The 24,411-nt window shown below is 50.1% G+C and overlaps 7 protein-coding genes across 7 annotated transcripts; 3 read left to right on the top strand and 4 right to left on the bottom strand.

Moving 5' to 3' along the window:
* Positions 1–3,598: 3,598 nt before the first annotated feature.
* GGI43DRAFT_164179 (uncharacterized protein) lies at positions 3,599–5,599 on the top strand. The gene is made up of 3 exons (XM_083199595.1): positions 3,599–4,518; positions 4,641–5,432; positions 5,497–5,599. Exons 1-2 carry the CDS (start codon positions 3,854–3,856, stop codon positions 5,389–5,391), a joined length of 1,416 nt encoding a protein of 471 aa, XP_083065271.1. The 5' UTR covers positions 3,599–3,853; the 3' UTR covers positions 5,392–5,432; positions 5,497–5,599.
* A 404-nt stretch (positions 5,600–6,003) lies between these two features.
* Positions 6,004–7,434, bottom strand: GGI43DRAFT_394252 (MIND complex subunit NNF1). The gene is made up of 3 exons (XM_083204743.1): positions 6,901–7,434; positions 6,689–6,813; positions 6,004–6,591 (listed from the first exon to the last, which is right to left on the bottom strand). The coding sequence occupies exons 1-3, from the start codon at positions 7,246–7,248 to the stop codon at positions 6,315–6,317; spliced, it is 750 nt and encodes a 249-aa protein (XP_083065270.1). The 5' UTR covers positions 7,249–7,434; the 3' UTR covers positions 6,004–6,314.
* Positions 7,435–7,760: 326 nt separating this feature from the next.
* On the bottom strand, positions 7,761–9,984 carry GGI43DRAFT_394249 (CCDC90 family protein). The gene is made up of 3 exons (XM_083204742.1): positions 8,812–9,984; positions 8,511–8,741; positions 7,761–8,434 (listed from the first exon to the last, which is right to left on the bottom strand). Exons 1-3 carry the CDS (start codon positions 9,646–9,648, stop codon positions 8,156–8,158), a joined length of 1,347 nt encoding a protein of 448 aa, XP_083065269.1. The 5' UTR covers positions 9,649–9,984; the 3' UTR covers positions 7,761–8,155.
* A 248-nt stretch (positions 9,985–10,232) lies between these two features.
* Positions 10,233–10,826, bottom strand: GGI43DRAFT_164074 (uncharacterized protein). The gene has a single exon (XM_083199593.1). It carries the CDS (start codon positions 10,651–10,653, stop codon positions 10,306–10,308), a length of 348 nt encoding a protein of 115 aa, XP_083065268.1. The 5' UTR covers positions 10,654–10,826; the 3' UTR covers positions 10,233–10,305.
* On the bottom strand, positions 10,827–14,100 carry GGI43DRAFT_164166 (armadillo-type protein). The gene is made up of 4 exons (XM_083199594.1): positions 13,621–14,100; positions 12,044–13,482; positions 11,420–11,975; positions 10,827–11,343 (listed from the first exon to the last, which is right to left on the bottom strand). Exons 1-4 carry the CDS (start codon positions 13,748–13,750, stop codon positions 11,000–11,002), a joined length of 2,469 nt encoding a protein of 822 aa, XP_083065267.1. The 5' UTR covers positions 13,751–14,100; the 3' UTR covers positions 10,827–10,999.
* Positions 14,101–20,768: 6,668 nt separating this feature from the next.
* Positions 20,769–21,278, top strand: GGI43DRAFT_163950 (uncharacterized protein). The gene has a single exon (XM_083199592.1). The coding sequence runs from the start codon at positions 20,950–20,952 to the stop codon at positions 21,211–21,213; it is 264 nt and encodes an 87-aa protein (XP_083065266.1). The 5' UTR covers positions 20,769–20,949; the 3' UTR covers positions 21,214–21,278.
* Positions 21,279–23,386: 2,108 nt separating this feature from the next.
* GGI43DRAFT_163820 (uncharacterized protein) lies at positions 23,387–24,211 on the top strand. Its single transcript, XM_083199590.1, has one exon. The coding sequence runs from the start codon at positions 23,443–23,445 to the stop codon at positions 24,109–24,111; it is 669 nt and encodes a 222-aa protein (XP_083065265.1). The 5' UTR covers positions 23,387–23,442; the 3' UTR covers positions 24,112–24,211.
* The last annotated feature ends 200 nt before the right edge of the window (positions 24,212–24,411 follow it).

The following is a 24,411-nucleotide window of genomic DNA, read 5'->3' as shown; positions in this document are numbered from 1 at the left end:
GATGTACTATAGCCGATCACATCTCAAATAAGCTAAGCCGTGCTGCCGGCTGTGACCTACCTGCGCCTTTGAACTTTCAAAAACACACACGATGACGATGACTCTGGGGCAGCAGTTGCGGGTATTAACGTCCAGAGAGCTACATATAGGCGATATCGGTTGTGGCCAAACAAGACGTACCTTTGTATAGCGCCGTGAACGGACTAATGGACTAATGGCTAGAGACTTCGTATGGAGCACTGGCAGATGCTGCGCTGTGCTGCTGTGGCTTGAGCAAATCGGACGGCCGGGCATGAGACGGATCTGTTTATGCACAAGCTTCGCGCGTCGCTAGATGCTACAAGAACCACATTATCCATATCGGGGAATTCTGATCGGGGCCGACGGCCGGTTGAGCAGTTGCACCGCACCTATAACCTGCTGATGACTTGTAAGCTGCGGTTATGGCGGGCGATGGGTGGTTGCATTAGTACTTTTGCATGAGCAGTTGTCCCCGTAACACCATGTACTGTATATCAACATACAAAGGGCGAAATAAAAGACTAAAGGGGCATTGCAGCGACCATCCGGACTTAAGCCTGACTTGAGCCCAACAGTAAACATGGCATGGAGTTAACACTGTCGAGACCAGGTTTGCTTCCCAACCCAGTCGTACCACGGGGCTACATCGCGAGAAATCCCCCAGGGCCAGCCTACCAATAGCATTGGAATAGGCAAGTTTCAAGCGTGATGAATCGCAGTAATAGGTAGCATTACGTGCCCGCCGCAGCGAGAAAACACTCGCCATGTGGAGTCAGAGCACACAGCAGGGCTACTACCAATATGACTCGTAAGAAGCCGGCAGCCATGCGGGGGCCCGGAGCTGCAGCCAGCGGCGACGCCACAATGGGAAAAAGGGCCAGCCAGGGCTCTTGGAAATGGAGGATGCGGCTTTCAAAGGTCCCCCCTTCGCCCAAAAGTTCCGAAAGGCTAGGAGGGGGTGGTCGGGAAGGGGGTACGTATTTGAAGATGTGACGGGGAGGGAGGCCTGCCATGGCGTGTAATTTATCAAGGAAATAGGAGTAGGTTGTATTGAGACAGAGCAGGAAAATTACTTGGCAAAAGTCAAGCATTTGCCTGAAGCAGAAGAGGAGCAGAGTACAGTATAATAGTATTTGTTGTAAAGAGATGATAATCTTCCGCGTCAATGTGAGAATCAGCCATTGGATGGCGTTCAATTCCATCGGCGACTACTCAAATAGGTAAGTAGGCAAAAGTCGACTACGGCCTTAGCACCCGAGTATTGTTAGATAGTCTGCACGTATAAGTACTCGAGGCACCAATAAATCCAGGCACGAGACGCCGCGTAGCGTGTACAAAGAAACGACCAAGAGGTTCTTGCAGTTAGTTCGGCCCGCCGGGAGCGATTAAAAAAAAGCTTAAGCAGAAGGCGCGCGCTCCTTCTAATTCTAAAACAGCACCCTCCCGCCAACCTGAACTGTACTGCCGTTACAGGTAGTCGCAGCGCTGTCCCAGGGCAAGGGCTCGCTTTCATCTTCGGATCCATGGCATGGCCATTTGCTTGGCATTTGCTCGGGGTCAGCTCTGCCTGCCACACGGCGCCAACGCCGCACCTTGCATGAGATTCGCCGGGCCTTTTGCGGAAAAGGGCCCCCTAAAGATCAATCTCAGCAGATACGCCAATGAGCTAGCAATGTTTGCGCCGGAGTAATAGGCAGGCTGCTCGGTGCTGGGTGCTGCGTACAACATAAGTACCTCACCTGCTCTGAAATGAATGCGGCGAAAAGCCACAAGACAGCAAAACACACTGAGAGGCTGCCCCGGCTTTTGCTTGAGTCCTAAACCCCGCCCTCCACATCCTGCGCGTGGCACCTACCGCGCAGGGCTTAGCGCGCAGACAATATAAACAGGTCGAACATCTGGTCTGCTTTCTCAGTCACTTTACAGTGGCTGCCACAGCACAGCGCACTTTCGTAGCGTTAGGGTAAATGCGCCTCTTGCAGACGAGGGCGACCCTCTTTTTTCGTTCGTTTCTTTTCTGGGTGCTAACTCCCGTGCTTCGTCCGTGCTCGCGACGAGCCCCGTAAAATATAGCCCAGCTGGCGAACGAACGACAGGAACTTTTTGATCGCGCAGCGCAAGTCGACCCAGAAATAGCGGTTCCATCTACTACCTATTGGGAGCCGGCCAGAAGATTTATTGTTCTAGCACAACCATTATTTTCTTGGCGACAATAGATTACAAAGAGGCTGTTGGTGATTTCTACACGAGGTAGGTACCAACAACCTTGATGAGAGGAAGGCATTCAACTTTGCATCCGCTGCCATCTGCTCTCAATACATAGTACATACAAGTAGATGCATCCGACTCTTACAAGTCCATGGAACCGGTACCGCTGCGATGGAACAGCGCGATACCAAGTCGGTCTTGCCTCGAGTTTGATCAAGGGAGGAGCCGCCAAATTGCAATGCTCAAGCAAGTAAAGAGCTTACGTGGTACCTGCCAATACTAGTCCGCTACCTGTATTAGGCGACTCCTTCTTTCCCCGACGGCCCACCAGTACTATAAAGTAATCTGTACTCTTTCTGGGCTGCCTCCATGCTCTGCATTTGTTGCGCTTGCAGGTACCTCGTACCTCCGGTAAGCTTTATGCTGCGCTGGTTTGTGCGCTATTCTCCGCCTTCCCGAGTACAAGATACCTTGATAGTCGTACTGTAATAGGTGTCTATCATAAGTTCCCAAGGCATCTGCTGCTGTCTTCTCCTGTCGCCAATCTCGTGAAACATCAAATCTGCGGCTCAGCCTCCTTTCTGCAACATTACAAATCATGCTCGTGCTCCTTTGAGATCGTCGCAGCCATCGCCATCGCATCTTTGGTTGGCCAAGGAATACCTCTGGATATTACAGCGTGCGGTTGGCTTGCACCTTGTGTACGGCTCTTCCGGGTCAGGCTCCCGAAGGCGTCTCAGCTGGGCCCGTACAGAAAACAGGCTACGTTTGAGAGGCGGCTAACCGTCAGATCTAGCGAAATCCGATGCTCTGTATCGCCGTGGCGCTGCTTCGCTCGCGCGCCTTTGGGTCCCATCGAATTCAAGCCCTCGGTCCACGCCCATCCCCACAGAGCTGGGCCCACCCCTTCGACGACAAAAACCCCTGGCGTTGACTTACATGAATGCCAAAGTGTGCCGTGTCCGCTGTGTCGTCGCCGCTCATTCGCCCGCGCCGCTAACGTCCTGCTATACCCATACTATCCTCCGGACGGCTTCCACCTCAAGCCCTGCCTCGCCACCCGCACGTTTCCTCGACCACAGCACAGCACCTCGCGTGTCAGCGCAACATTAGAACCCGCTTCTCATAAGCTTTCCGAGTCTTCCTGGAACCTTGAGAGACCGCGATACATCGGGACCTTGTTGCAACCCCGAGATTTGCGCATCGAACTGTCCATAGAGGGTCTCATCGCCACTAACAAAAGAGCCGCCGTGCAGGGCTCCAGCAGCGTCTTGCGACCACGGCCCCGTCTTTACTTGCCTCTCTCTCCATTTTGCTGTCCACCCCCCCCACCGTGCTCTTCTTGAGACCTCGTTTTCCTCTTTCTTCTGGATACCTGACGTTTCTGATCTTCCCTCGGGTTCATCATGCGCCAGGGCGGGTCGTTATGAACGTAAACCGTCATGATCCATCTACGGAGACTCCTCCTGTCAGCAGCGCACGAATAGAGTTCCCTGTAACGAGCCGCACACGCCACTTGAGGTAGATCGCATTGACAGTGCTACGTCAACACACCGACTCAGCCAGCGCCCGTCGTCTCAGAGCATCTTGTTGTCCCCGGGACATATAAGCCGGGCCCGTCCCCATGGACCGCCGTGGCTCGGCCGGAGAAAATGGACTTTCACGGATCCAGTCTACGCCGCCGAATCGGCGGCGTCTATCAATGGAGGAGGATATGCATTATCAGCACATCATGACAGTAACTCAGCAGCGGCGTCCATCACAGCCGCCACCATACGAAGACACCGATCTCACCAAGATGTCAGATGAAAGGGGGGGGGAGAGGGGAGGAGAGAGTAGCGACAAGGTTGAAGAGAAGGACTCGGTACCAGTCAAGAGTAGTTGGCTGAACCGCTTCAAGAGCAGAGGGAAGGAGTCGAAGATGGCAAAGCCGGGCGATGGTCTGGACGACGAGACTAGCAGTGGCCCTGGTATCATGGGCCGAAGCCTAAGTCACGATGACTTACCAGGCTATTCAAGCTCTGTCGCCATCGAAGGTGTATTTCACATGAAGCATGAGATCGAAAACACCACCAAAAGAGCAGAGGATCGGCAGTGGCATACCGTTTTTGTCGCCCTCAACGGAACCGCCCTCAGCATCTACAATACCAAGAAGGACTGGAGCTGGGGCAAGTCACGCGATGGCCCATCCATTTGTCCCGACAACCCACCTTGGATCAGGAAGGCAAAACTAGAAAAGACATACAGTCTTTTGCATGCTGATGCTGGTATTGCTGCCGATTATAAAAAGTGAGTTCCTTGTCCATCAAAGCGAACTCTATATATCCCGCATGTGAAGATGAGGCGTTATTAGGGAGGATATGAGAAGGATGAGGGAAAAGGCCTCAGTGCTAACTCACATCTACCTCTAGGCGTCGTTATGTTATTCGAGTACGAGTTGAAACAGACCAGTTTCTCTTGTCTTGTATCGAGCTGAGCACCTTCGTCAAGTGGCTTGAGTGCTTATTTGCGGCTATTGATGTGGCAGCCCCTATCGACGAACGAGATTTCCCGCGCGACATGTCTATCCCGCGAATTCAGAGAATCCGATGGTACCGCAGCCACACTGGTGAAATCTACCCAAGCACCATGCCGGAAATCACTCAAGATCCCCCTTCAGACCCCCCTTCAGACCCCCCTTCAGATCCCCCTCCAGATGCCGAAGACTCCGGCACTGTTGACGCTCTTGACGATACTCCGGAGCGACGATCCTCATCTCCTCAGCTACCTACTCCGACGCCTGCACCTTCACGACCCCACCCTGCAGAGGAGACACAGAGTAGCGAAGTTTTAGGACCACACCCGAGAATCGATCCCAGGAATGATCCCTTCCATCCCCTCAGCACAACTTCAGATTCAAATCCATCTGTTGACCCACATACGGGCAAGTGGTTTCCTGAGCATCAGTGGTCATCTGCACACGACCTGCTATACGCCAAGCTCTGCTACAGTAATTTACTGTTTCGAAGCCCCCGCAAATCAAACTATATCATTAGTAAAGGGAAGCAATGGTTTGTCGATTGGGGCACGGGCAGAATGGTCCGTGTACTCCCGCCAGCGTACGGCGAGGTAGACTTCTTTGGTCCTTGGCAAGTCATTCATACAGAAAACAGCAGGATTTAAAAAGTTCTTTGGGACTCGAAAAGAGCATAACCAACAACGACATTGGCCTGATTGGATGATGCAAGTTTGCTTCAGCACTTGCCAGACCATTTTCGACAATCCGACATAAACATCAACAGTCCTTGATATGGACTATCTTTTATTCCACCTGGATCTATCTAAGCAATATCGGTTTGCCTTGTATTTTCTTTTGTTTTATGCCTTCTTCAGTTATACAACTAGCCTGGTTGGAAAGGGCTAGAAATCCCGCATGGGAATTTAGCATAGGGGAGAGAGGGGAGAAAGACTAGCTCTTTTATAAAGAGCTACTGGAAAAGGTGTTATTTGTTACGTGCATACACGGGCGTCAGGAATGAGCATTTGCACATATATTACCGGGTGGCAACAAGATCATGGACCGGAGTTTTATTTTTATTTTCATTTGTTGTTATGCATTTCAGGCATGTACATTTTGTCTATATTGCATATTAAGTGGCGAGGAAACTATGTCATGTGTTGGCATATTGAATATGGCCGCACATGTATACATTTATCGCCGTCTTATTGTATATACCGCAATACATTTGATTCATACACTTTGTTTTACAATATCGTGACGTGGTCAAATTTAGATTGATCGTTATTGTGTATATTTATATGCTTAAAAGAGTAACAGTATTTATGGGGTATCATTTAACCAAGTCTAAATCCAACCATTATCCTAGCACTCCCATCTTTGTCATGCCCAAACGTTCTTCGCGATATTAAGGCTTATTTTGCTCTTCCCTTCTTTTTGCAATCCAATAGACATCAACGAAATGTAGTCTATCCATTCAACCTGTGCTGTAGGCACATATATAGTTTCCAGATATCGACGTTCCAGATACCAAGTAAAGAGAAAAAGAAGTCCAAATCGACTATCCAATCGCCCACTTCATCACAACTCATTCCGAAACAGCCTTATCCACCTCCCTCGACTCCGCAGCCAACTGATCCACGACGGGCGCCAGCGCGGTATTTGCGCTCTTGACGTCCCCGACAGCGGCCTCCAGCGAGTCGAGCAGCGCCTCGATCTCGGCGCGCTGGTTGCGGATCTGCTCGTAGAGAATGGCGTTGTGGGACTGGGCGGTTTGCAGCTTGGCGTTGAGGAGGGACTGGTGAGAGGCGAGAGAAGGGGCGAGGTGGGCGGAGAGGATGTCTTTGGCGGGGAGGAGATGGGGTCTATATTTGGCATGTTAGACTTATTTTCTTGTAATGTCGTAGATTAAACGATTGGTTTATAAAAGGGATAAGGGACAGAGGAAGAAGAAGCTCGTACGGAGTTGGTTTGGGAGCATCGGGTGCTGATGATATGCGTCGGTGGGTGGCGTCTGCGACGAGGCTTTCTAGGTCGTTGAGCTTTGGCACGACTTGCCTCGCGGCGAGGATGCTCTCAAACTCTTTCTGGAAATTGATATGATCCGTCAGCAAACTATCTCTGTCTCTTTCTTGGGCGCAGTGATAGCTCTCTATCGTCTTCAAGGCCCATACCTCGCATTTCTCCGCCAGCTTCTCAGCCATCTGCGTCTGGACCTGCTTCAGCACCGGCTCCGCCTTCTTCGCTACCGTCGGGTAACAGGCCGCAAAGTTGTCCCATTTCAGCTTGCCGAGTGTGCGCTTCAAGCTCTGCGCGTAGAGCTCCTGGAAACGAGTTGCGCGGGGTCCTGGGACGACGGGCGCTGCTGGCGCTGCTTGTGGCGCGGACGTTTGGGCGTCTTCACTGTTGTTATTGTTGCCGTCGGCATTGGTATCTTGGGCTGGCGCTGTGTCGTCGGTCTCCATTGGAGTTTCTGATTGTGATGCTCGAGCTTGAGCTTGAGCTTGGGATGTAGTCGCCATTTGATGCTTCTTCTTATTTCTCCTCCTCTCCAATCGCAGTAATTAAATCGACACCCGCGCGCACGCTCGACGGGGGAAAATAAATTGGCGTAGTATATATAATTGACAAGGTAAAAAGAAGTCAACTTAAAAAAGCTGAACAAAGGATGTAGTATGATAAATGCTAGAAGCTGTCATAAACTAAGCGCGTTACCTTTCTCCATTAAAGAGACGCGAACGTGGGGTTGCGTCTTAGACGTCCGAAACTCTGCAGCACGTGACAGCGGCTTTTCCAAAAATACTTCAGAGAATGCAAGGTTGAATAATCTTTGGGTGGGTTTCCATGATCGCCATTTACATCGGTCGATTTACCGATCTCGGTCCTTTTAATGCGGCTTAGCTACCTGCAAGCACTTTATGCTCTTAATTGCTAAGCTGTCAGTTCATCTGCTAAGCAGTAGTGTTAGATCTTGTCACATGCTTATTAGTCACTTATACGCCGCCTATCACTCAGTATGAGCCCTTGTATCATATTTTAAATACTTGATAGTTGTATTTGTAATGAATAATATATCAGCTGAGCACCGTACGATATTCACTCGCTAGTGCTATAATCCATATCCCATGTCTATCTATATATATGATACTCTCCAAACCAATGCTATCCTATGCTCGCTTTTCTTCTCGTCTTTCGAGTTTTATCCATCTATATACCCAGATCTTTCTCAATTCTTTTTCCATCTTCCTCAGAATTTTGGTATCAATTTTCAATTCATAACGCAGTCATAAAATCACCCAGTATGTCCCTTTCCTACCGAGGTCCAAAGAGAGCTAGCCCACCAACCTCGCCCATACCCTTCTTCCCAGGGATAGATGTATATATATATATATATATGAAAGCAAAAAAGGAAATGTCGAAATGTCGAAATCAATTTGCCGCCAGAATAGCAGCCGCATCTGGTGCAGAGGTGCGATCACTCTTGCCGCCGTCTCTTCTCAGCTCTTCCTCCTCTTTCTTCTTGCGATCCTGCTCCCGTTGACGCTCGTGGCTGACATACGTAGCGTAACGGATGGTGCCCAGCGTCACTATGGCCATGAAAAGGATACCCACAACGGATCGGCGGATAAGAATCCACCGCACGCCTTCGATTTCTGACTTGGAGTCGCTGCTGAGCATGATGCTGATTTTGTAGGTGATTTGTTGAATCTGGCAAACAAGAGTCAGTACCCATGGCTTCTCTCTGTTGTTTCCTAATTTAAAGGGTGGCCGATTGGGGACTTACAGCACTATCCGCTCCCTTTTGCTCCTCTCTAACCGTCATCTTTCGATCGTTAAAGATTCCTCGCACGTTATCATTCAGAGTCAGTAGCTCTTGGTTCAATGTTTGCGTCAGAATGTCGACTTCGTGCTGCAGATGCGTGCGCTGCTGTCGAATCTGCTCATCCTGTGCCCGTCGGTTGTTCATGATCTCAGCACTCAGCTCAGAGCACGCCGCAGAGAACAAGTATGACTCCTACATATCGAACAGTTAGACCAGCTCTTTTTCTTCTTCGAGAACAGCCAGGAATTGAAAACCATCTTACATTTTCTACATCGCTTTTGCTAACAAGCTCTTCCTGTGCCCTGTCCAAGTTATGCGCCAGCAGAGCTCGCACAGCCTTCATCAGGGTAGTAGCCTGGTCGCTTGAATATCCTCCCTCTTGCAGCTGCTTAACAAGAGAATAGCTGTCAAAATGATGGACATATTTCGGCGGGGACATGGACGATATCGACGAGGACGATTTCTCGGGGGCACCCATGTAATAGACGGTATCCAGCTTGTCGCTCATCTTCGGGGTGTCTTTAGGCTTGTCCGTCTTGGGCTCGGCGCTTGCAGTCGAGGTCGAATCACTCGGCTCTTCTGGCTTAGGTGGTGGCATTGGTATTGCTTCTGATTCCACAGTTGTCGGCTCAGAAGGCTTTGGTTCAGCAGACTTTGGTTTAGCCTGCGCTTGAGCCGACTTGGGGTCTTGCTGCTGACTCTTCAAAGCTGCTGCGTCGGTCTCTGGGGCATCTGTTGCAGCGGCCTGGCTTGCCTTTTTCTCTCCACCCTCGAAATACAGTTTGCCAATGTCAGACTTGGCTTGGGCCTCGGCTGGTGCCTCCTCTGTTGTGCTATCCGTCGCTGTCTTCTCTTGTGGTGTCTTTGCCTGATCATCTTGCTCCTGCTGCTTCTGCTGTTGTAGCTGTTGCTGCTTCTCCCACTCGGCGGGCTCAACAGCCTTTCCATGCCTCTTTGAAATCAAGCTATTCCATCTTACAGTCGTTGCGGCAGTCGTCGTCGAAGCCGTCGTCGCCCATCCCAGTGTCGGGCCGCAGCCCCTCGTAGCCGCGCGCACCAATTGAGGATACAAAAACGTCAGTCTCCCCGCCGCGGCCATGGTTTAAAAAGGAAATATGCGGTAGATATTGCGGTTTATAGAAAGGTAGCTCAAAAATGACGAGGAAAAGAGCTTTGGAAAAAGCCCAATTGTCCCGCTGTGCCGGAGATTCTAACTGGGCGCGCGTTATAAGCCGGGGGAATTCATCGGGTGCGGCACTCGAGTGCGACACAATGCTCCTCTTGGGAAATAATTCAAGCAACGAGACCAGGTCATTGGTAAAGGGTAAAGGAGTGAGTGGGACGCTGGAGCTTCAAGTGCCATAAAAGTGGCTATCGTCGGAACAAGTGCCGCAGTTGATAAAGAGGCGGACGAATGGCGCTAAAAAGTTGATCCGCTGTATATACTCGATTTTGATCGATGTACACTCCGAAAGAGCTCCGATAGTTACGTAGGTTATTTACGTGCCAAGTTGCCAAGAACGAAGACTGGGATACTTGATATATATTGCACTTGAAACGATGCATACAAATACAGTCACTCTTTCAATCATCTACACGGTGATTCATTAATTCATTAGACACAATCGAGCAGAAGAACTAAGGCATCAGCAACTGGTCCTCATTCTGTAGTGAGACAAATGAGCATCCCAAAAACTCTCTACAGTTCCTCTATGGACGTAAATCCCAGACCCCAGGTGTCAGCGCCTCCCAACCGTTAACGATAAAGTACATTTGCATCCCTTGCCATCCTTATGTGCCTAGTGCTGCCCGGTTCCCTAACATCTGCGGGAAAAGGAGTGACCAAATAGATAACGACCAAGTCGATAGACCAAGGTAAAAAAGGGAAAAAAAAGATAGCACAAAGTAAAACCGGAAAAGATTTTTGTAAAAAATAGAAACGGTAAAGAGAAATGACAAGAAAGAAACTCCGAATTATTCCCAAGAAAAAGAAAATCCCAAATTTGTGTTTCGTCGTCCGTGAAAAATGCCAAGTTCCGGGATAAATATACCGCAGCTTCTTATTCGCTTGTCCTGACAAATATCCAGAAACGACCGTCCGCATGCAGTCGTAAGTATGCCAGCCAGAAGGGGCAAAGCCACTATGCGTCTTCTGTTTGCAATATTATAATAATAAAAAAAGAGAATAAAGTAAAATAGACTTGCACAATATTAATACCACATATCCATACCGCTATAAAAAAGGGGTGTCGGGTGAAGGAAGACAGGTGGCTTGTAAAAGTCTATTGACCGTCTTCCTGGCCTCTTGCACCCCCCGGCTGGCAAATGCGTTGTATATTTATATTTCTTTCACGCTGGATCAAATTTTTCTTTGTCGTAATACATTTGTTCGAAGAAGTAAAAGCCGAATCAAGAATGTGCTTAATGAATATGTAAAGCAGCGAGCAGTTCTACGACTCAACATCTTGAACCTGTAGAGCCACTCCAGGGAGAGAATTGCTTGAGCCCTTGTCTGCGGTGTCGTTAGAAGGGGCCCCGACAGCACTGGCATGAGTGCTGGGCGGGCTACTACTTTGGGGACTGTTGGTTTCATGTGTCAGGGAGGGAACCTCGGCAACGGAGTTGGTGTCTGACTGAGTAGATGTTTCGCTCTTGGAGCCACTCAATCCGAGGAGTTTCTCCAGTGCCTGGAGCTGCCGAGAAGCGCCACTCTTCTTTAGGTTGTAGAATTGGGGCTTGATCTCTTCAACCAGGGCATCTCTCTCTTCTCCCTGTAGCTGACCCAGCATCTTTTCTGTTAAGAGTTAGCAGTGTAATCGCGGATAGAGTGGAACAAGTAATTCCGCGTGGGTTGGGGATTAAAAACTTACGAATAACATAATTACCAAATTGGTCTCTCATCATCTGCTGCAGGGGGTTGTTCCCATCTGGCCCGGCAGTGGTAAGCTGCTCCCGAATGGTTGTGCGTTGTGCAGGAGTGCCAAACTCGATGCACTTCTCCACTACGTTTGACGCAAATTTGTGCTTGGAAAGCGTGAGGAGCTGACCCATGACCAATTGAATAATCCGTTCACGGTCCTCCAGTTCGCCGTTCTGGATGACATGCTGTGCAACATAGTTGCCGTACTGGTCAGTAATCAGAATCTGAGCAGAAGCGTGGAGCTCGCCCATGATTTCTGCCTTGTCTTCCTCAGTGCCGTGTTCCAGCAGTCGCTGAATAACGCGGCAGCCATAGGCGTGGGATGCCAGGGGAGTAACTTGGCCGCGCACTGCATTCATGATGAAGTCGATGTACTGTCTTGGGACGAGTTCAATAATCTTTTGAACAACATGGTTGCCATTTTGATCTTTGATTACCCGTAAGATCTCAGGCTCTAGTTCTCGAGTCAGCTCAGCTTGCTGTTCGACTAGGATGTGCTCAAGAGCCTAAAGACATAAGCATTAGCAAGGATCTGAAAATGAATACAGGCGATTATATGCGGGTTTGTGCTTACCTTTTGAACTACGCGACAAGCATAAACCTGGACGGACAGGTCAACCACTTTACCCTTCATCTTCTCTGCCAGGATCTTCTTTTGAAGTTGGCTTCCGTACTCGAAAAACTTCTGCACCACGTAGTTGCCAAAAACGTCCTTCATCAGCTGAAGGGCATTTGGTTCGATCTCTCGGAATATTTGCTCCTTCTCATCGCTATTAGCGGTCTCTAGCTTCTGTTGGATGAATCTTGAGCCATGCTGATCTCCACTGAACTCGACGGCGTGGTTGTAGATGTCTCTAAGCTCGTATCGCTTGTTAGACTTGTTGCCATTTACACGGAACTCATCGAGTAGAGCGCTGCGCATGCCCTTGCTGGGATCTTGATCTCTGGAGGGCCTAATTGGAGTCATGGAGTTGAGAGGATATCCAGGGATAGATGGGACAGCGTAGTTTGGTAGCATGGGTCGGAAGTTTGAAGTGTAGGCTTCAGGGTAAGAAGGCGAATATTGAGAAGGGATCTGAGCATAGCCGAATTGGCTCGGATAGTACTGTGCAGGGAAATTCGAAGCAGCGAATTGTTGACCAGAGGGCCTTCGCTCATGGTCGGCAGTTCTCTGGCCACGTGAGGATGGTCTGCTCATCCAAGCCTCTGCGCCTGCGCCTGGGGCAAAAACTCTTGAGCTAGAACCCGGGTCAAGGCGGTAGGCGGTGCCGGATGCTGGCGACACTCTATCGAGGGAAGGGCGCCTTACGGCAGAAAGCTGTGACAAGAGAGGATCTGTGCCGAATTCAAAGCTCCCAAGCCTTGAAGGGCCGCTCTCGCTCAGCCACGGCACAGAAGCGGGGTTGGAATGGAAGGGAACAGAGGCAGGATTGAAGGGCTGTCCACCGGCCGAGGCATTGTTGAGGTTGATCTGGCGGGCCATTCGAAGTGAAATGTCATCATCGACTTGTCTATTGAGGCTGAACGCTCGTTGGTTTGCGACTTGGGGGAATGATAACGAGTGGTTGGATAGCTGTCTCGTGGAGTGAATCGAGTTGCTGGGGGTGTGGCCGCTGCCCTGGTGGTAGAGCTCGGTGAAAGCTGGAGAGCCCTGAGATTGTCGGGAAGGCGGGAGGCTGGCATCTCGGGGCTGAGCAAATGCTGCTAGAGGATCGATGAAAGCGCCATCTGAAGGACCTCGTTTTTGCGCAGCAGCAAAGGCAAATGCGTCCGACTCGTCGATAAAGCTGCCGGAGCCACCCAAGACTTCCTTCTTCACACCAATGGCTGCCGGGTGATGGTTTGGATAAAAGACTGAAGGATTCGAAAGACCTGCATCTCGCGCTCGACCGGGCGAGTTGCTAACGGAGCGGGCAGGGTTCTCTGCGTTCCAAGGCTTGGAGTTGGAGACCCAGCCCTCAGCCTCGGAGGTTGCGTGGAGGGCACTGGACCCAGTGGGATTTTCTTCTGATTCTGCATCATTGTGGTGAGTGGTGAGTCGCTTGCATCAAAGATGATTGGGAGGAGTGTAGGAGAAGAGCAGGAGCGAAGATGGGAGCGCCAGCGCTGACGCTGCCCGTCGTCCTGTCTCTCGCGATGAGGCACACGCACCTTTGGGGCCAACAGAGCGATCTCTGGCATTGGGAAAAGTCGACCAGATATTTTTGTTCGGATAGAGATTGGAGCCGGGAAAGCCCGAGCCCACGGGCTGCTGGGCCTTTTCGGCAGATCCAGAGGGCATGGCAAAGCTGGAATAGACCCTCAAGCGTGTCTGGAGACAGCAAAGCAAAACGAAAGATGACAGTTAGCGATTGTGCGGCGGTCAGAATGGACAAGCAAAAGACGAAACAACGCTGAGGTTGGGACGAGGGCCAAGGCGTGGGGATCAGGCCTTTGTGACCCGCTAAGGGCGAATCAAGCAACCTTTTGAGACACTTGAGCGGCCCCCCCTCTGACGTCGTGGTGCTGGGCGATTTCTGGGTTCGAGTGCTGTTTGCACTTTGGCAGTGCTGCGCAGCAGTGCAAGGATTGAGGGAGTGGGGGGAGAGGAGAAGGGACATGGACATGGAAGGGGAGTTCTGGGAGGGAGATCAGCTAAAAACTAACCTTTGGCTGACTCACCGCAGTCGCCATCCTGTGCTGAATGACGGACGGGAGACGGCAGGGGAGTAGAGAGGAGAAGGTAGAGGGCGAAGAGAGATCGAGTGTGTGCGCGCACAACAGAGGCGAGCGACGAGGAGAATACAAGACAGACAGACTGTAAAGTCGTGCCTTACCGGTTTCCCAATGGATACCCAACTCAACTCGAATCGGCTCGACGGCTTTGCGTTGCTTCGCGCTGGTCGGTCTGCGTCTGCTTGCTCGCTGCTCCAACTAACCGCTAACCTATCCGCTGTGCTGCGCTGCGCTGCGCTGTCCTGTGCTGCTCGCTAAGACGGACGGATGCACTCCTCCGGGTGGTACCAGCTCGGTGCACCACCGAACCGACTAGAATCAGGTGCGGATGCAAATATATGCAGCTACAAATGCAAATGCACGGCAGAGCCACTGCCAGGCTCGCGCTGGTGCCAACAGACCAGCGTCAACTGCAGCCAAAGCAAATCAGCGCCCAGCGAGCGCCTAAAGGTCGCGCGGTGCGGGCCTGGCACTCTGGGGAAAGCGTCTGGCCGCTACTTACAGCCTCGAGATAGCCGACTGGGGTGGCTTTTTGCGTTTCGGACGACCCCTGTGGCCGTTGCTGGATATGCCGGTAGTGGTGGTAATGCTAGTAGTTATTAGTGAGCACTTGTTATGCCGTCTCGTGCTATAGTCGCATGTAGGAAGGCGTCGCAATAAGTACTTCCGGAAGCTGGCCCTCCCTTGGAGATAAGGGCCAGAGTGCGTGTTATGGATCTCAGACGGTCAAGAAGACTGGGGCAGAACCGAGGCAGCACCTGGAAAAATTAATTCCCAAGCAGGAATAGCAGGTCATGTATGTTTTCGACGGAAAAGATAATTGCCTGGGGTTTTGGCAGGGTACGACTGTGATGTTCAATACGTGTCAGCGGTGGAGAAAGTTGAGTTGCGGTGGGTGCGTGCAAGGTTTTGGTTCTTTTTGGCTTTTCGTTACAGACAGAACTTGGTTGTTCAAGGCAAGAGGAATTGTGTTCAAAATACAGAGTCGAAATTATGTATAATACATATAATTATGATATAGACAGTTACAACGACCAGAGGGATTGAAGAGCAGGAGGGGGGGGTGAAGAGGGAGACGGAGACGCTTAAATAAAGGGATATCAGCATCTGGCGCTATGGCAGACGTGCGAAATGAATGTTTCCCATGCGATGTGAACGCGGGCAGCGGGGCCCTGAAGACGTTTTGCTTGTTCCAGAGCGGCAGAGACTCACCACAATGACTGCAGATGTCTTATTCCGAGGGATGCCGTTGTGGCTTGGAGCGAAGGGGGGAAACCTTGTAGTGCGTGTATGTCTTGGTTGATGCGTTCGAAATATAGGCGCGGAGAGGATGCTTGTTCTTTGCTCGGATTTTGTAAGTGCGGGCTGTATTCTGCATGTACAGAGACGAAGAGCCACAAAGGTTCAAATTGGGCACCAATAGAAATTAGAGACGAAAAAAGAAGGTTCAAATATTAGCTGAGAGGGAGATGAGATGGATGGAAAGGAGCTCGATGCAGAACTGTTTCCTGTTTGGCGCTCTTGCCAGAGAAGGATGAAGAAATCAATGTATTTTTTTTATATCCAGTGCGTTTAAAAACGATTTTTAAGAGAGAAAGGAGGAGAGGGAGAAGAAGACGAGAGAATTAAATGGCCTAACGGTGCGGGCTCGATGGGCTTGATGTATGGCGGCGGCACTGAGACGAGGAGTCGAGAGCAATGGGCAGAAATGCTGGGTCGGAATGTAGATGTAGCAAACTGGCAGATACCCTCGAATCACAGGAGGCCAAGGGATGGAGATGGAGTGAGGAATGATGCGCGAGACAGCCTCTTTGGGAAGTCAACAGGGAGGCGGGAGAGAAGGAAAAAATAATAAAATAAAATACAAGGCAAGGCAAGGTGAACTGAAATGAACTGAATTGGGCTGAACTGCAATGAAATGAAATGAGTGAGTGAGTGCTCTACTGCCTTTGCTGCCCTTCTCTTCTCCTTGGGCCGGCACAGGTGGCCTGGGCCAGCAAAGGTGGACAAGCACAAGCATGCAAGCACGAGGACAAGGTAGAGCACACACAAGGGCGTGATGACTGTGGAACTCTATTCGGGTGCTCTGCTTGCTCTCTTCTTTTTCTAATGTACGAAACACGCATAATCTATTGCTACGCTTAGATTAGGCAGCGTTTGCCAGCGTGTGTCCGGCCGTTGCACAGGCATTCGATGTTACGGAAACATATATATAAAAGGCACTAGCGGTGATTGGGCCGAGGGCTGGAAAGATCAAGAAGGGGCCCCAAGGGCCGCAAAAGAAGGGTGCTGGCAAGCTTCAAAGCATGGGTGGATAGAGACAGCTACTAATTAATGTATTAGAGAGTGAGCGAGTGAGCGAGTGAGAAAGCAATTATTAGCATTGGCGCCAAATAGTCCATCAAATAGACCAAATAGGCCCGTGCTAACACGATGCATTGCATGCCATGCAGTGCCAGTAGCACATGGATGGGCCTTGGACAAGACACGAGGGAAAAACTCGCGCCATCGGTACGAATTTGACGGGCCAGGGGGGCTGCTCCGCCATTCTCATCAGATCCTCCCATCCGACAGAGACACGCCAATCAAGAATCAGGCCGGCAGAGGCTCACCAACCTAGCAATCAAGCATATCGATGCTACTCCGTGATACTCTGGCAGAGGCCTGAAGGAGGGTTACGGTGCAGCACTAGGGCCGGCCATTTTTTTGCGAGATGCTACTTCGTACACCGGTGGGAAGCAGAGATGCAGATTGATGATCATCAGCTAGTAATACGAAGCACATAACCACATGTAGCAATAAAAACGGCCCATACAGTACCCAATTCGGTAGCAATGAGGCCACATGTGATCTGCCTGCGTGAGCAGCTAACATGGCTGCAGTTTCGTCGTTGCTCGTCCACTATTCCCAATTGCCTCTTTGGCCAAATAATGCCTAGAATATGGGGTCCGGAATACGGGAGGGGGTCACGCTAATGTGGCCATTTGGGAATCTAGCGGGGAGACGGGAAGAACGAAGAGGAGAGGCAGAGGAAATGTGATGTGATATGCCGGATAGGCTTCCATAGGTAGGAAAAGCATCTTCAGCTCATCATACGGAGCTCTAGGAGACAGATGTTTGTCCACACAATAGCAAGGGCGCGCTGTGCCGGCGCGCTGTGCCGGCGCATCGTCACCAGAAATGGCGACATTGCATTGCATTAGGTGCACCCTGTAGAGACGAAGAACACCGGCCAAGCGCAAACTTTACTGGTACACGAAACACGACCTGTCACCGTTGCGGGAAAGATGGAGATGCAAGGATACGTTCGTTGATGACCTAAGAAGTCAAAATCAAACCTAACAGACAAATGGGCAACTGCCGGTGGAGCTTGGCTTCTTCTCTGCTCTTTCCTTTTTTTGTTTTTTATATCAGCTGGGGGCTGTATATATTGCCGGGAGGTCACTAATATTAATCAATACATATAGCAGGTACAATGCTTGGAGCCGTGTCATGGTTCGGAGTAATATCGACCCTCCGTTCCATGCCACATTGTCTGTTTCGATGGCATTGAAGGCTGTGGCCACCTATTCATGCTTCCACCTCCATCTTCCCCTAAACTTGTCGATCAGCGCGTATCTCTGTATAATTGTTATATTAGCAAATTCGAAACACAAAATGAAATAACGGACGTGAAACCCACCTGCTGCCTACAAACGCACAACGCAAATAAAGGAGACCGGCAGAGCTCGAAGCAGAAAGCAAAGGCAAAGAAATTGGGAGGCTGCAGGCACAGCACTCCATAATCAGTGCGCTGCACATCGTTATGTGCCGCAACCCCTGCCCCTGGCCTGGCTTAGCTCGAGATCCTCTCCTAGAGTTGGCAAGCCATGTCCCCGCTGGCCTAGGGCCAAATAGGAACATGCCCAATCAAGCCTAGCAACTGGCTGATAGTAGGCCTATAGAATATCTCGTATGGCATTCATCCATTGATCCTTCATGGGAAAAGCCAACTTCCTCTCACCTATATGCAAATCCCAAGCTTATCTCAAGGATGAGCAAGGTTAGCGGACCACATATTCCACGGCGACACATGGCAAATCGCCGTCTCTCGGCCGGCTTTGTTCGACCGCCTTGTCTGCTGTACGGGGTAATGTTAGCCCATTGCTGTAATCTCAAGGCGGCGCCCTGCATGTCTTTCACTCAGTGGAATTGATCCGACGGCCTGAGCAAGGCGAGCACCGAAAAGAAGCTACCGTCAAGCATACTCTCAGGAATTGTCTTGGTCTAAAAAGGCGTGCTTTCTCTGATTCTAAGGTCCCATGCTCAGCGAATCACAGAAATTGAACGCTCTACACAAGGGGGTGATGACTACCCACTTTGTGCCGCGTATTGACTATGTGATACAAGTGTTGTCTTCTGCCGCATCGTTCGCTGACAATATCAGTTCGTAGCTACTTTTATCCAGCATGTCGAAAAGCGATACCTCACATTCAAACCGATCCTGATATGAAATTGCTTCTTTCACTTATCCTACATTGCCCATAGCCGACAACTGGACGCTTCCCGGAAGCAACACGCACACAGGCAGCAATGTTGCTACCGCTTCTCTCGATGCCACTAATCCCTCTTGTGAACAGGTGTCTCACCCTGACACGAGCCCGCCGTACATGACTGGAGCAGGATCGGGAGGTGGGGGAAGGGATGAGGAAATAGCATGCGAGCAGTGTTGGCTCTGTTCATTGGACCCTCCCGCTATGGACTTAAGTGTATATCCCTCGCTCCTTCAAGACAAATTCTCCGAAAATGCCGATAATTCAGGACATACTATCGGTATTGGGGAGACTATTGGTGCTGATTCTGCCCTGAGAAGGCCGATAGATGGATTAGCGCGCTAATACTATCTCTAGACCTTGCTGGAAGAAAGAAAAATGCCTTACCTCGTGGATTCTCTCGCCTTGTTCAGGCAAAGTTCATCTATATAAGTGCGAGGACACTGCTGTGTGGGTAACACAAAGTGACGTTGGAGGGCAACGACGATGCTGGCGTGCGAGGGAGCGAAACCAAAGTTCTAAAAACTGCTACTCCTACTATTACTAGTACTATGACATTGCGTTATAGAATCCACACCATGCATTTGTGTTACTCGAGCGGCACCGTGTTACCAGCCAGCACTCATTTGCCTCCTCCTTTCTCTCTCCTTCCCTCTCTTACTTGATAAGAATGGTCAGTTGGTTCTCAAGAAATACGGGCGCGGTTCTAGCAACAAATTCGCTCCGGCAGCGGCTCAATCTTATGCAGGAATATGGCAAGTGGAATATACTCGTTACCGCAGCCTTGCAAAAATTCATCACGACATTTTTCAGAAGCGAGCTATGGGGCTGAACGAGTTACGGAGCTGCTCCACTCTCATGGGAATGTTGCTATCCCGTGTGCAGTGTTAGCAAATCCTCTGCAGCATGAATATGATTAGTCGTCCGACAGTTTCCACAGAGGTCAGCCTCATTGATGGATTTTTTTTTCGGACTAGGTTACTGCTTCGAGTGTTGCGCCGCCAACCTTGCAACTATTCAGCACAACCTGCGAGATGCTATCACGCTCTTTGTTCGAAATATTCCACCCTTAACCACTAATAGCCTCTTTGCATGGCACGAATTTTGCGGTGCATAGGGAGGGCTTCCCTCTTTGTCTAAGCCTTTGCCTAAAAGATAACTCATAAGGATACGCTAAGGCTCCATCCATCTTGGCTTCCTACTACAGGCAAGCTTGATTAAGACTCGGATGTTCCAGATACGCGGCCCGGCTGCGCACGTGCTGGGGATACCATCAGACGAAAGCCTTAATTAGGCGGAAAATTCGCTGGTTGAGGCTATTATAGCGGTTCATCATCGCTTGATCTCCGAATGTTTGCCTGTCACAGTATTTTGCACCCGTAAGATGCGACGGGCCACAGACATGAAATCCGAGAAATAGACTTTCACTATTGCACAACTATCACAGTATAGCAGAGAGGACCAAATGCTGAAATGCGCCATGAGGTCGCATTGATCTCATTCCTATGCTTTTACAACGAAGTTCAAGATGGTGAGGGTAAGTGTAACTGCGGTGTCGGGCCGAAAGTCCAGTCATCTGCAACGAGATGTATTATTCTACAGTCTTATCTACTCGAATTTGCCGATTTGATTAATATCACACCATAAAGCTATCGAGTTACCAGGGCTTGGCTGCGTCACGCATTATGCCATCGGGAGCACCCACTGGTTAATATGCATACATGTAAACTAAAGGACCTTCTTCGGCCAGAGTTCATGACTGCCTGATGGGTCAAAAAAGCCGGTAAGCCACATGAACGAAAAATAGACAAGCACGAATTCAAAGCAGCATCTACATTTTCAAGATAGGAATAGCGTGGCATGCTCGACATATAGAGTTCTTGGGTGGGAAAAGAGACCAGCTGTCATGGATCACCCTTGGTAACCCCTTGTGCTCTTCCTCTACTTCTTCTTTTGCTTTTGAGATATCAAAGTCCAATCCCAGCAGCCAACTGGGATAGTTCTCCGGTTTCTCGGTGGAAAGCGAAGCGAACCATGTACAGCTGTCATGCGGTCCCACCAAGCTGAGCCGAAATAGGTATCTCAGTATCTCACGAAGCTTGAAAGAGCTTGCGTAGGGACCGGGGCATTGTGGAAAAGCAAGGGAAGGGTCCTACCGCGAGAATAGAAGGATTCTACCAATATTTGGTAGCATGGGTTTTGTGGCACAAGGAGCCGGAATAGGATGTTGTGAATGAACTCGCTTCAACTATTACCGATGACGACATTGCCTAAACTCGGCGTTTTGGAATACCTGAATTTGTTTTTCCTCTTTCTTTGCTTGTCTATTTTTATAAAAGAATTGGAATATTGGCACTATTTTATCTGGTTGATTCTTTTTCTAGCAGTGAGGAATGTTCCTACTGCGACCATCCTGGCTGGCATGGAGGATGGAGGATGGAGGCTTATATATCATATACGCTTTATGAGAAGACGACTTAAAATAAAGTATTGGTAATTACGATAGTATTCATTTATTGTATTTCTGGATATAAAGGCTGTTATTTTTCGTGTGCTGATAGCAGCTATGTCTAAGTATACTTCATGTTAATTTATTTCCCCAGTTGAGCGTTTTTGAGCGAGCTTACCTGAAACGACGAGGACAGCAATTCATCACAATAATACGATCCAAGCGCGAAATGCCATAGAATACAGCAATTTATTACTCTTTATTTTGATAATCACTTGTATCCAAGCAGACTCTAGAACCAAGGAAAATAAAAAGGGCAAATTCACCAATACACAATTTGAAGTGTAGGTTAGCATTGACGTTGTTTATAACAACCCGGGAGGAAGACATCGTTTACAGGACTACATTCATTAAGCATTGAAAGTAGGATTTAAGGCCTGTGCTATGAAGACTATAACATACAAGCAGAATCTAGATCAATAGCATAAAAGTACAGCGCAGATCACCTATCCACTGCATATACATATCATCTCCGTAGTGATAGACCTTCTTGTGGTCTCAGCGCAACATCCCAGCTGCTACTATTCTTAGACATCGCCTTGAGAAACACGACACGTGACTGCATATAAATGAGCATCTCGCTGACTGATTCATACCAAATGAGACCTCTCATGCTGCCCCAACACGCCACTCTGGAGATCTCCGAAACGGGACGCTTGCGATGTGCTGGCGGAGCTTGGAAAAAGCATAAGCACAATCCTACAAACCGCTGCCGCCTGTGCTCTGCCCGTAACGCAAAAAAAATACAGATCACACCGCATTAGCACCTGTCGCGTGCCATTGCGAAACACGCGCACGTCTCAATAGGCGGCTCGCACAAAGCGCTGCAGTTAGGAGCTCTAGCAAGCAATGGATGTGGCATGACCTGTCGAGTGTCTCTCACCACCCATCAGCATAGCTTGCTCGCCGCTCTGGCCGCGGCCATGGCCGTGGCGTTGGTCGCGGTCTTTAATCAGGATCTGTCTTAGCACGAGCGACTATTTGTAAGTAGGTTGATTGGGTACGAGGGTCGTTTTAATACTCGAACGCGCTCTTTTTTGCTTCTGGCGTTGTCGTCGTCGCTTAGACGTTCGCCGCTGACAGGGGCAGAAGGATCTTGGATGGGATGGCAGCACTCCAACACGGCCGGAACTAGCAGCTCCATCCAATGGCGCTGCGAGGCGCTGCCGGGAGCCCCGCCGGCCGCAGCTCAGGCGGGGGGGAAGCACCAGTTCGAGCTCAACGGCGCTATAAATGGCTGCAGGGCCCCTGTTCCGGCGCCGCCCGGCGATTGGCCACTGCGTCCAAGCGCCAGGGGCATAGCGCTGTAGGTAATTTCCCAGGCATCCACCCCGCCCGCATGGGGAGCCACTTAGGGGACTCCAAGGCCGCTGTCCTGCATGCTGTAGCGCCTGGGCGCCCTGTGGCCTCGCCCAGAGCAGGATCCCTGCGGCAGGCAAGACCTCTCTTCTAACTTTCTTCCCCCGTTCTGCTTCTTTCTCTCAACCATCGTCGCTGGTCCAGAAAGCATCACTGAAAAAAAAAATCTCTTTTGCTGGAAGAGAGGCGTCTTTTCATTCATTGTCGCACTCTCTCCTGACCTTCTTTTTTTATAGCTTCGTTCGCTCTTCTTAGGAAGACTCTCTACTTTGGAACACAGTCTTCATTCTTTTAGCTGTGTCTCCGTCCGGTCCTTTCTCATTGACTATCCGCGTTCTTCACCACTCCTTTTTTGAATAAACCAACGACGACTACGATATACATTCCTTTTTTTCTGTCTTTTCCTATTTCACAGGATTTTTAGGCTTCTAAATACTGTGAAAAGAAAAAGGGAAAAAATAAACCTTATGTGAGTTGCACTGAGCCGGTTCCGTCTTTTGTTTCGCTGCGGCACGCATTGGTATGAAGAATGGGGAATGGTGTGACGTTTCGAGAGAGGTTGGGCGATCTGCCTGTGTCAACCCCTCCATGGAACGCCGTGACGCACGGCCTGTTCGTTTGTCTGTCCGCTCGCGGCTGTGTGAAGTGACAGTGATGTGAACAATTGTGATGGCAGGAAGCCAACAAGAAAACATGGCCATCTACCGATCCTCTTTCTCCTTCTTACTTGCTCTCTCTCCATCTTATTCTATGCCGGTCCGAGTCCTCTTCGTAGCACAGTGTCTCTTGAATTGATGTGCTGACCATGGCCTCCTCTTAGCTGAACATCCATTCATTTAACTACTTGAACGCGCCACAATGCCCTCACTCGCCCATTTGCGACGAGCAGTCGAGGAGACGCCCCGGGTTCACTTGGATGTGGCCCGTACAGTCTCTCAAATCTACAACAAGATCCGCCCTGCAGGACAGATTGGCCCTATCAAGGTCTTCGCTCGAAGCGACGACTCTGACAATGGCAACGACACGGTTCTCAACGCCTTGTTAGCCGTGCTCGGCGTTGCCTTCCTTATTCTCATTCTTGTATCTATTCTGCTTGTGCTTCGCCGCATCCGCAGCAAGCGGCAGCAGCAGAGCCAGGAGCCTGCCTTACCCTCCTACAACGACGTCAAGAACCACCGAGGCCTTACCATCGAGACCACGCATAACGGTCGCTCCAGCGTGCTCTTCATCAGCCGTGATGGCCAGCCCATGCTGCGCACTCCCAGCTCACCACCTCACTCTCCCGACAACGTCCCCGAGATCCACATTACTTTCCCTGATGAGCAAGACGAGCAAGGTCGCCGGAAGAGCGGCCGGGTTGTCGTTGTCCGCGTTGGCGAAAACGCAACGGTCGGCCTCGAGCCCATGAATGACGAAGAGCAGCTACCCGCCTACGAGAAGGAGGCTGGTGGCCAGTTCTACTCTGTCGATATGAACCAGATTGGCGGCCTTAAGGAGAAGGACCATTCCTACTTCGACCACTACTGAAGTAGTTAATTGATAACTTTATTTTACCTTCCGCTCTCCGAACGTCCTATCCATAATCCTCAGGCTTTCTTGGCCGCCCAAAATCAGGAACACGACAGTAATAGAAAGAAAAAATTAAAATAAATACGCCGTCACAAAATACTCTCAGCCTAGACTTTAACGATCCTCTGTATAACGACTTTCTTTGGATACCAAAAGTCATGGAACTCTCAAAAGAAAAACTTCTCGATACCACGCCACCCTATCCGCCCTCTTCTTCTTCCTTTTTTTTTCTTCTTCTACAATTTTCAATTCGGCATT

Source organism: Trichoderma evansii (genome assembly GCF_050947405.1).
Source record: "Trichoderma evansii strain SZMC 28006 chromosome Unknown GGI43scaffold_2, whole genome shotgun sequence".
In the NCBI taxonomy this organism is placed as follows: Eukaryota; Fungi; Ascomycota; class Sordariomycetes; order Hypocreales; family Hypocreaceae; genus Trichoderma; species Trichoderma evansii.
Note: the sequence above shows the minus strand (reverse complement) of the source record. Positions and strands in the feature narration are given on the sequence as shown.

Bases quoted from the DNA above. Each gene is read 5' to 3' on its own strand.
- GGI43DRAFT_164179 (XM_083199595.1), top strand. From the start codon at position 3,854: ATGGACCGCCGTGGCTCGGCCGGAGAAAATGGACTTTCACGGATCCAG. The intron at 4,519-4,640 runs GTGAGTTCCTTG...ATCTACCTCTAG, and splicing joins ATTGCTGCCGATTATAAAAA to GCGTCGTTATGTTATTCGAG.
- GGI43DRAFT_394252 (XM_083204743.1), bottom strand. From the start codon at position 7,248: ATGGCGACTACATCCCAAGCTCAAGCTCAAGCTCGAGCATCACAATCA. The intron at 6,814-6,900 runs GTATGGGCCTTG...ATCAATTTCCAG, and splicing joins AGCTGGCGGAGAAATGCGAG to AAAGAGTTTGAGAGCATCCT. The intron at 6,592-6,688 runs GTACGAGCTTCT...TGCCAAATATAG, and splicing joins GATGCTCCCAAACCAACTCC to ACCCCATCTCCTCCCCGCCA.
- GGI43DRAFT_394249 (XM_083204742.1), bottom strand. From the start codon at position 9,648: ATGGCCGCGGCGGGGAGACTGACGTTTTTGTATCCTCAATTGGTGCGC. The intron at 8,742-8,811 runs GTAAGATGGTTT...TTCGATATGTAG, and splicing joins GCAAAAGCGATGTAGAAAAT to GAGTCATACTTGTTCTCTGC. The intron at 8,435-8,510 runs GTAAGTCCCCAA...CTTGTTTGCCAG, and splicing joins AAAAGGGAGCGGATAGTGCT to ATTCAACAAATCACCTACAA.
- GGI43DRAFT_164074 (XM_083199593.1), bottom strand. From the start codon at position 10,653: ATGCGGACGGTCGTTTCTGGATATTTGTCAGGACAAGCGAATAAGAAG.
- GGI43DRAFT_164166 (XM_083199594.1), bottom strand. From the start codon at position 13,750: ATGCCCTCTGGATCTGCCGAAAAGGCCCAGCAGCCCGTGGGCTCGGGC. The intron at 13,483-13,620 runs GTGCGTGTGCCT...ACAATGATGCAG, and splicing joins TCGCTCTGTTGGCCCCAAAG to AATCAGAAGAAAATCCCACT. The intron at 11,976-12,043 runs GTAAGCACAAAC...TTATGTCTTTAG, and splicing joins CTTGTCGCGTAGTTCAAAAG to GCTCTTGAGCACATCCTAGT.
- GGI43DRAFT_163950 (XM_083199592.1), top strand. From the start codon at position 20,950: ATGAACTCGCTTCAACTATTACCGATGACGACATTGCCTAAACTCGGC.
- GGI43DRAFT_163820 (XM_083199590.1), top strand. From the start codon at position 23,443: ATGCCCTCACTCGCCCATTTGCGACGAGCAGTCGAGGAGACGCCCCGG.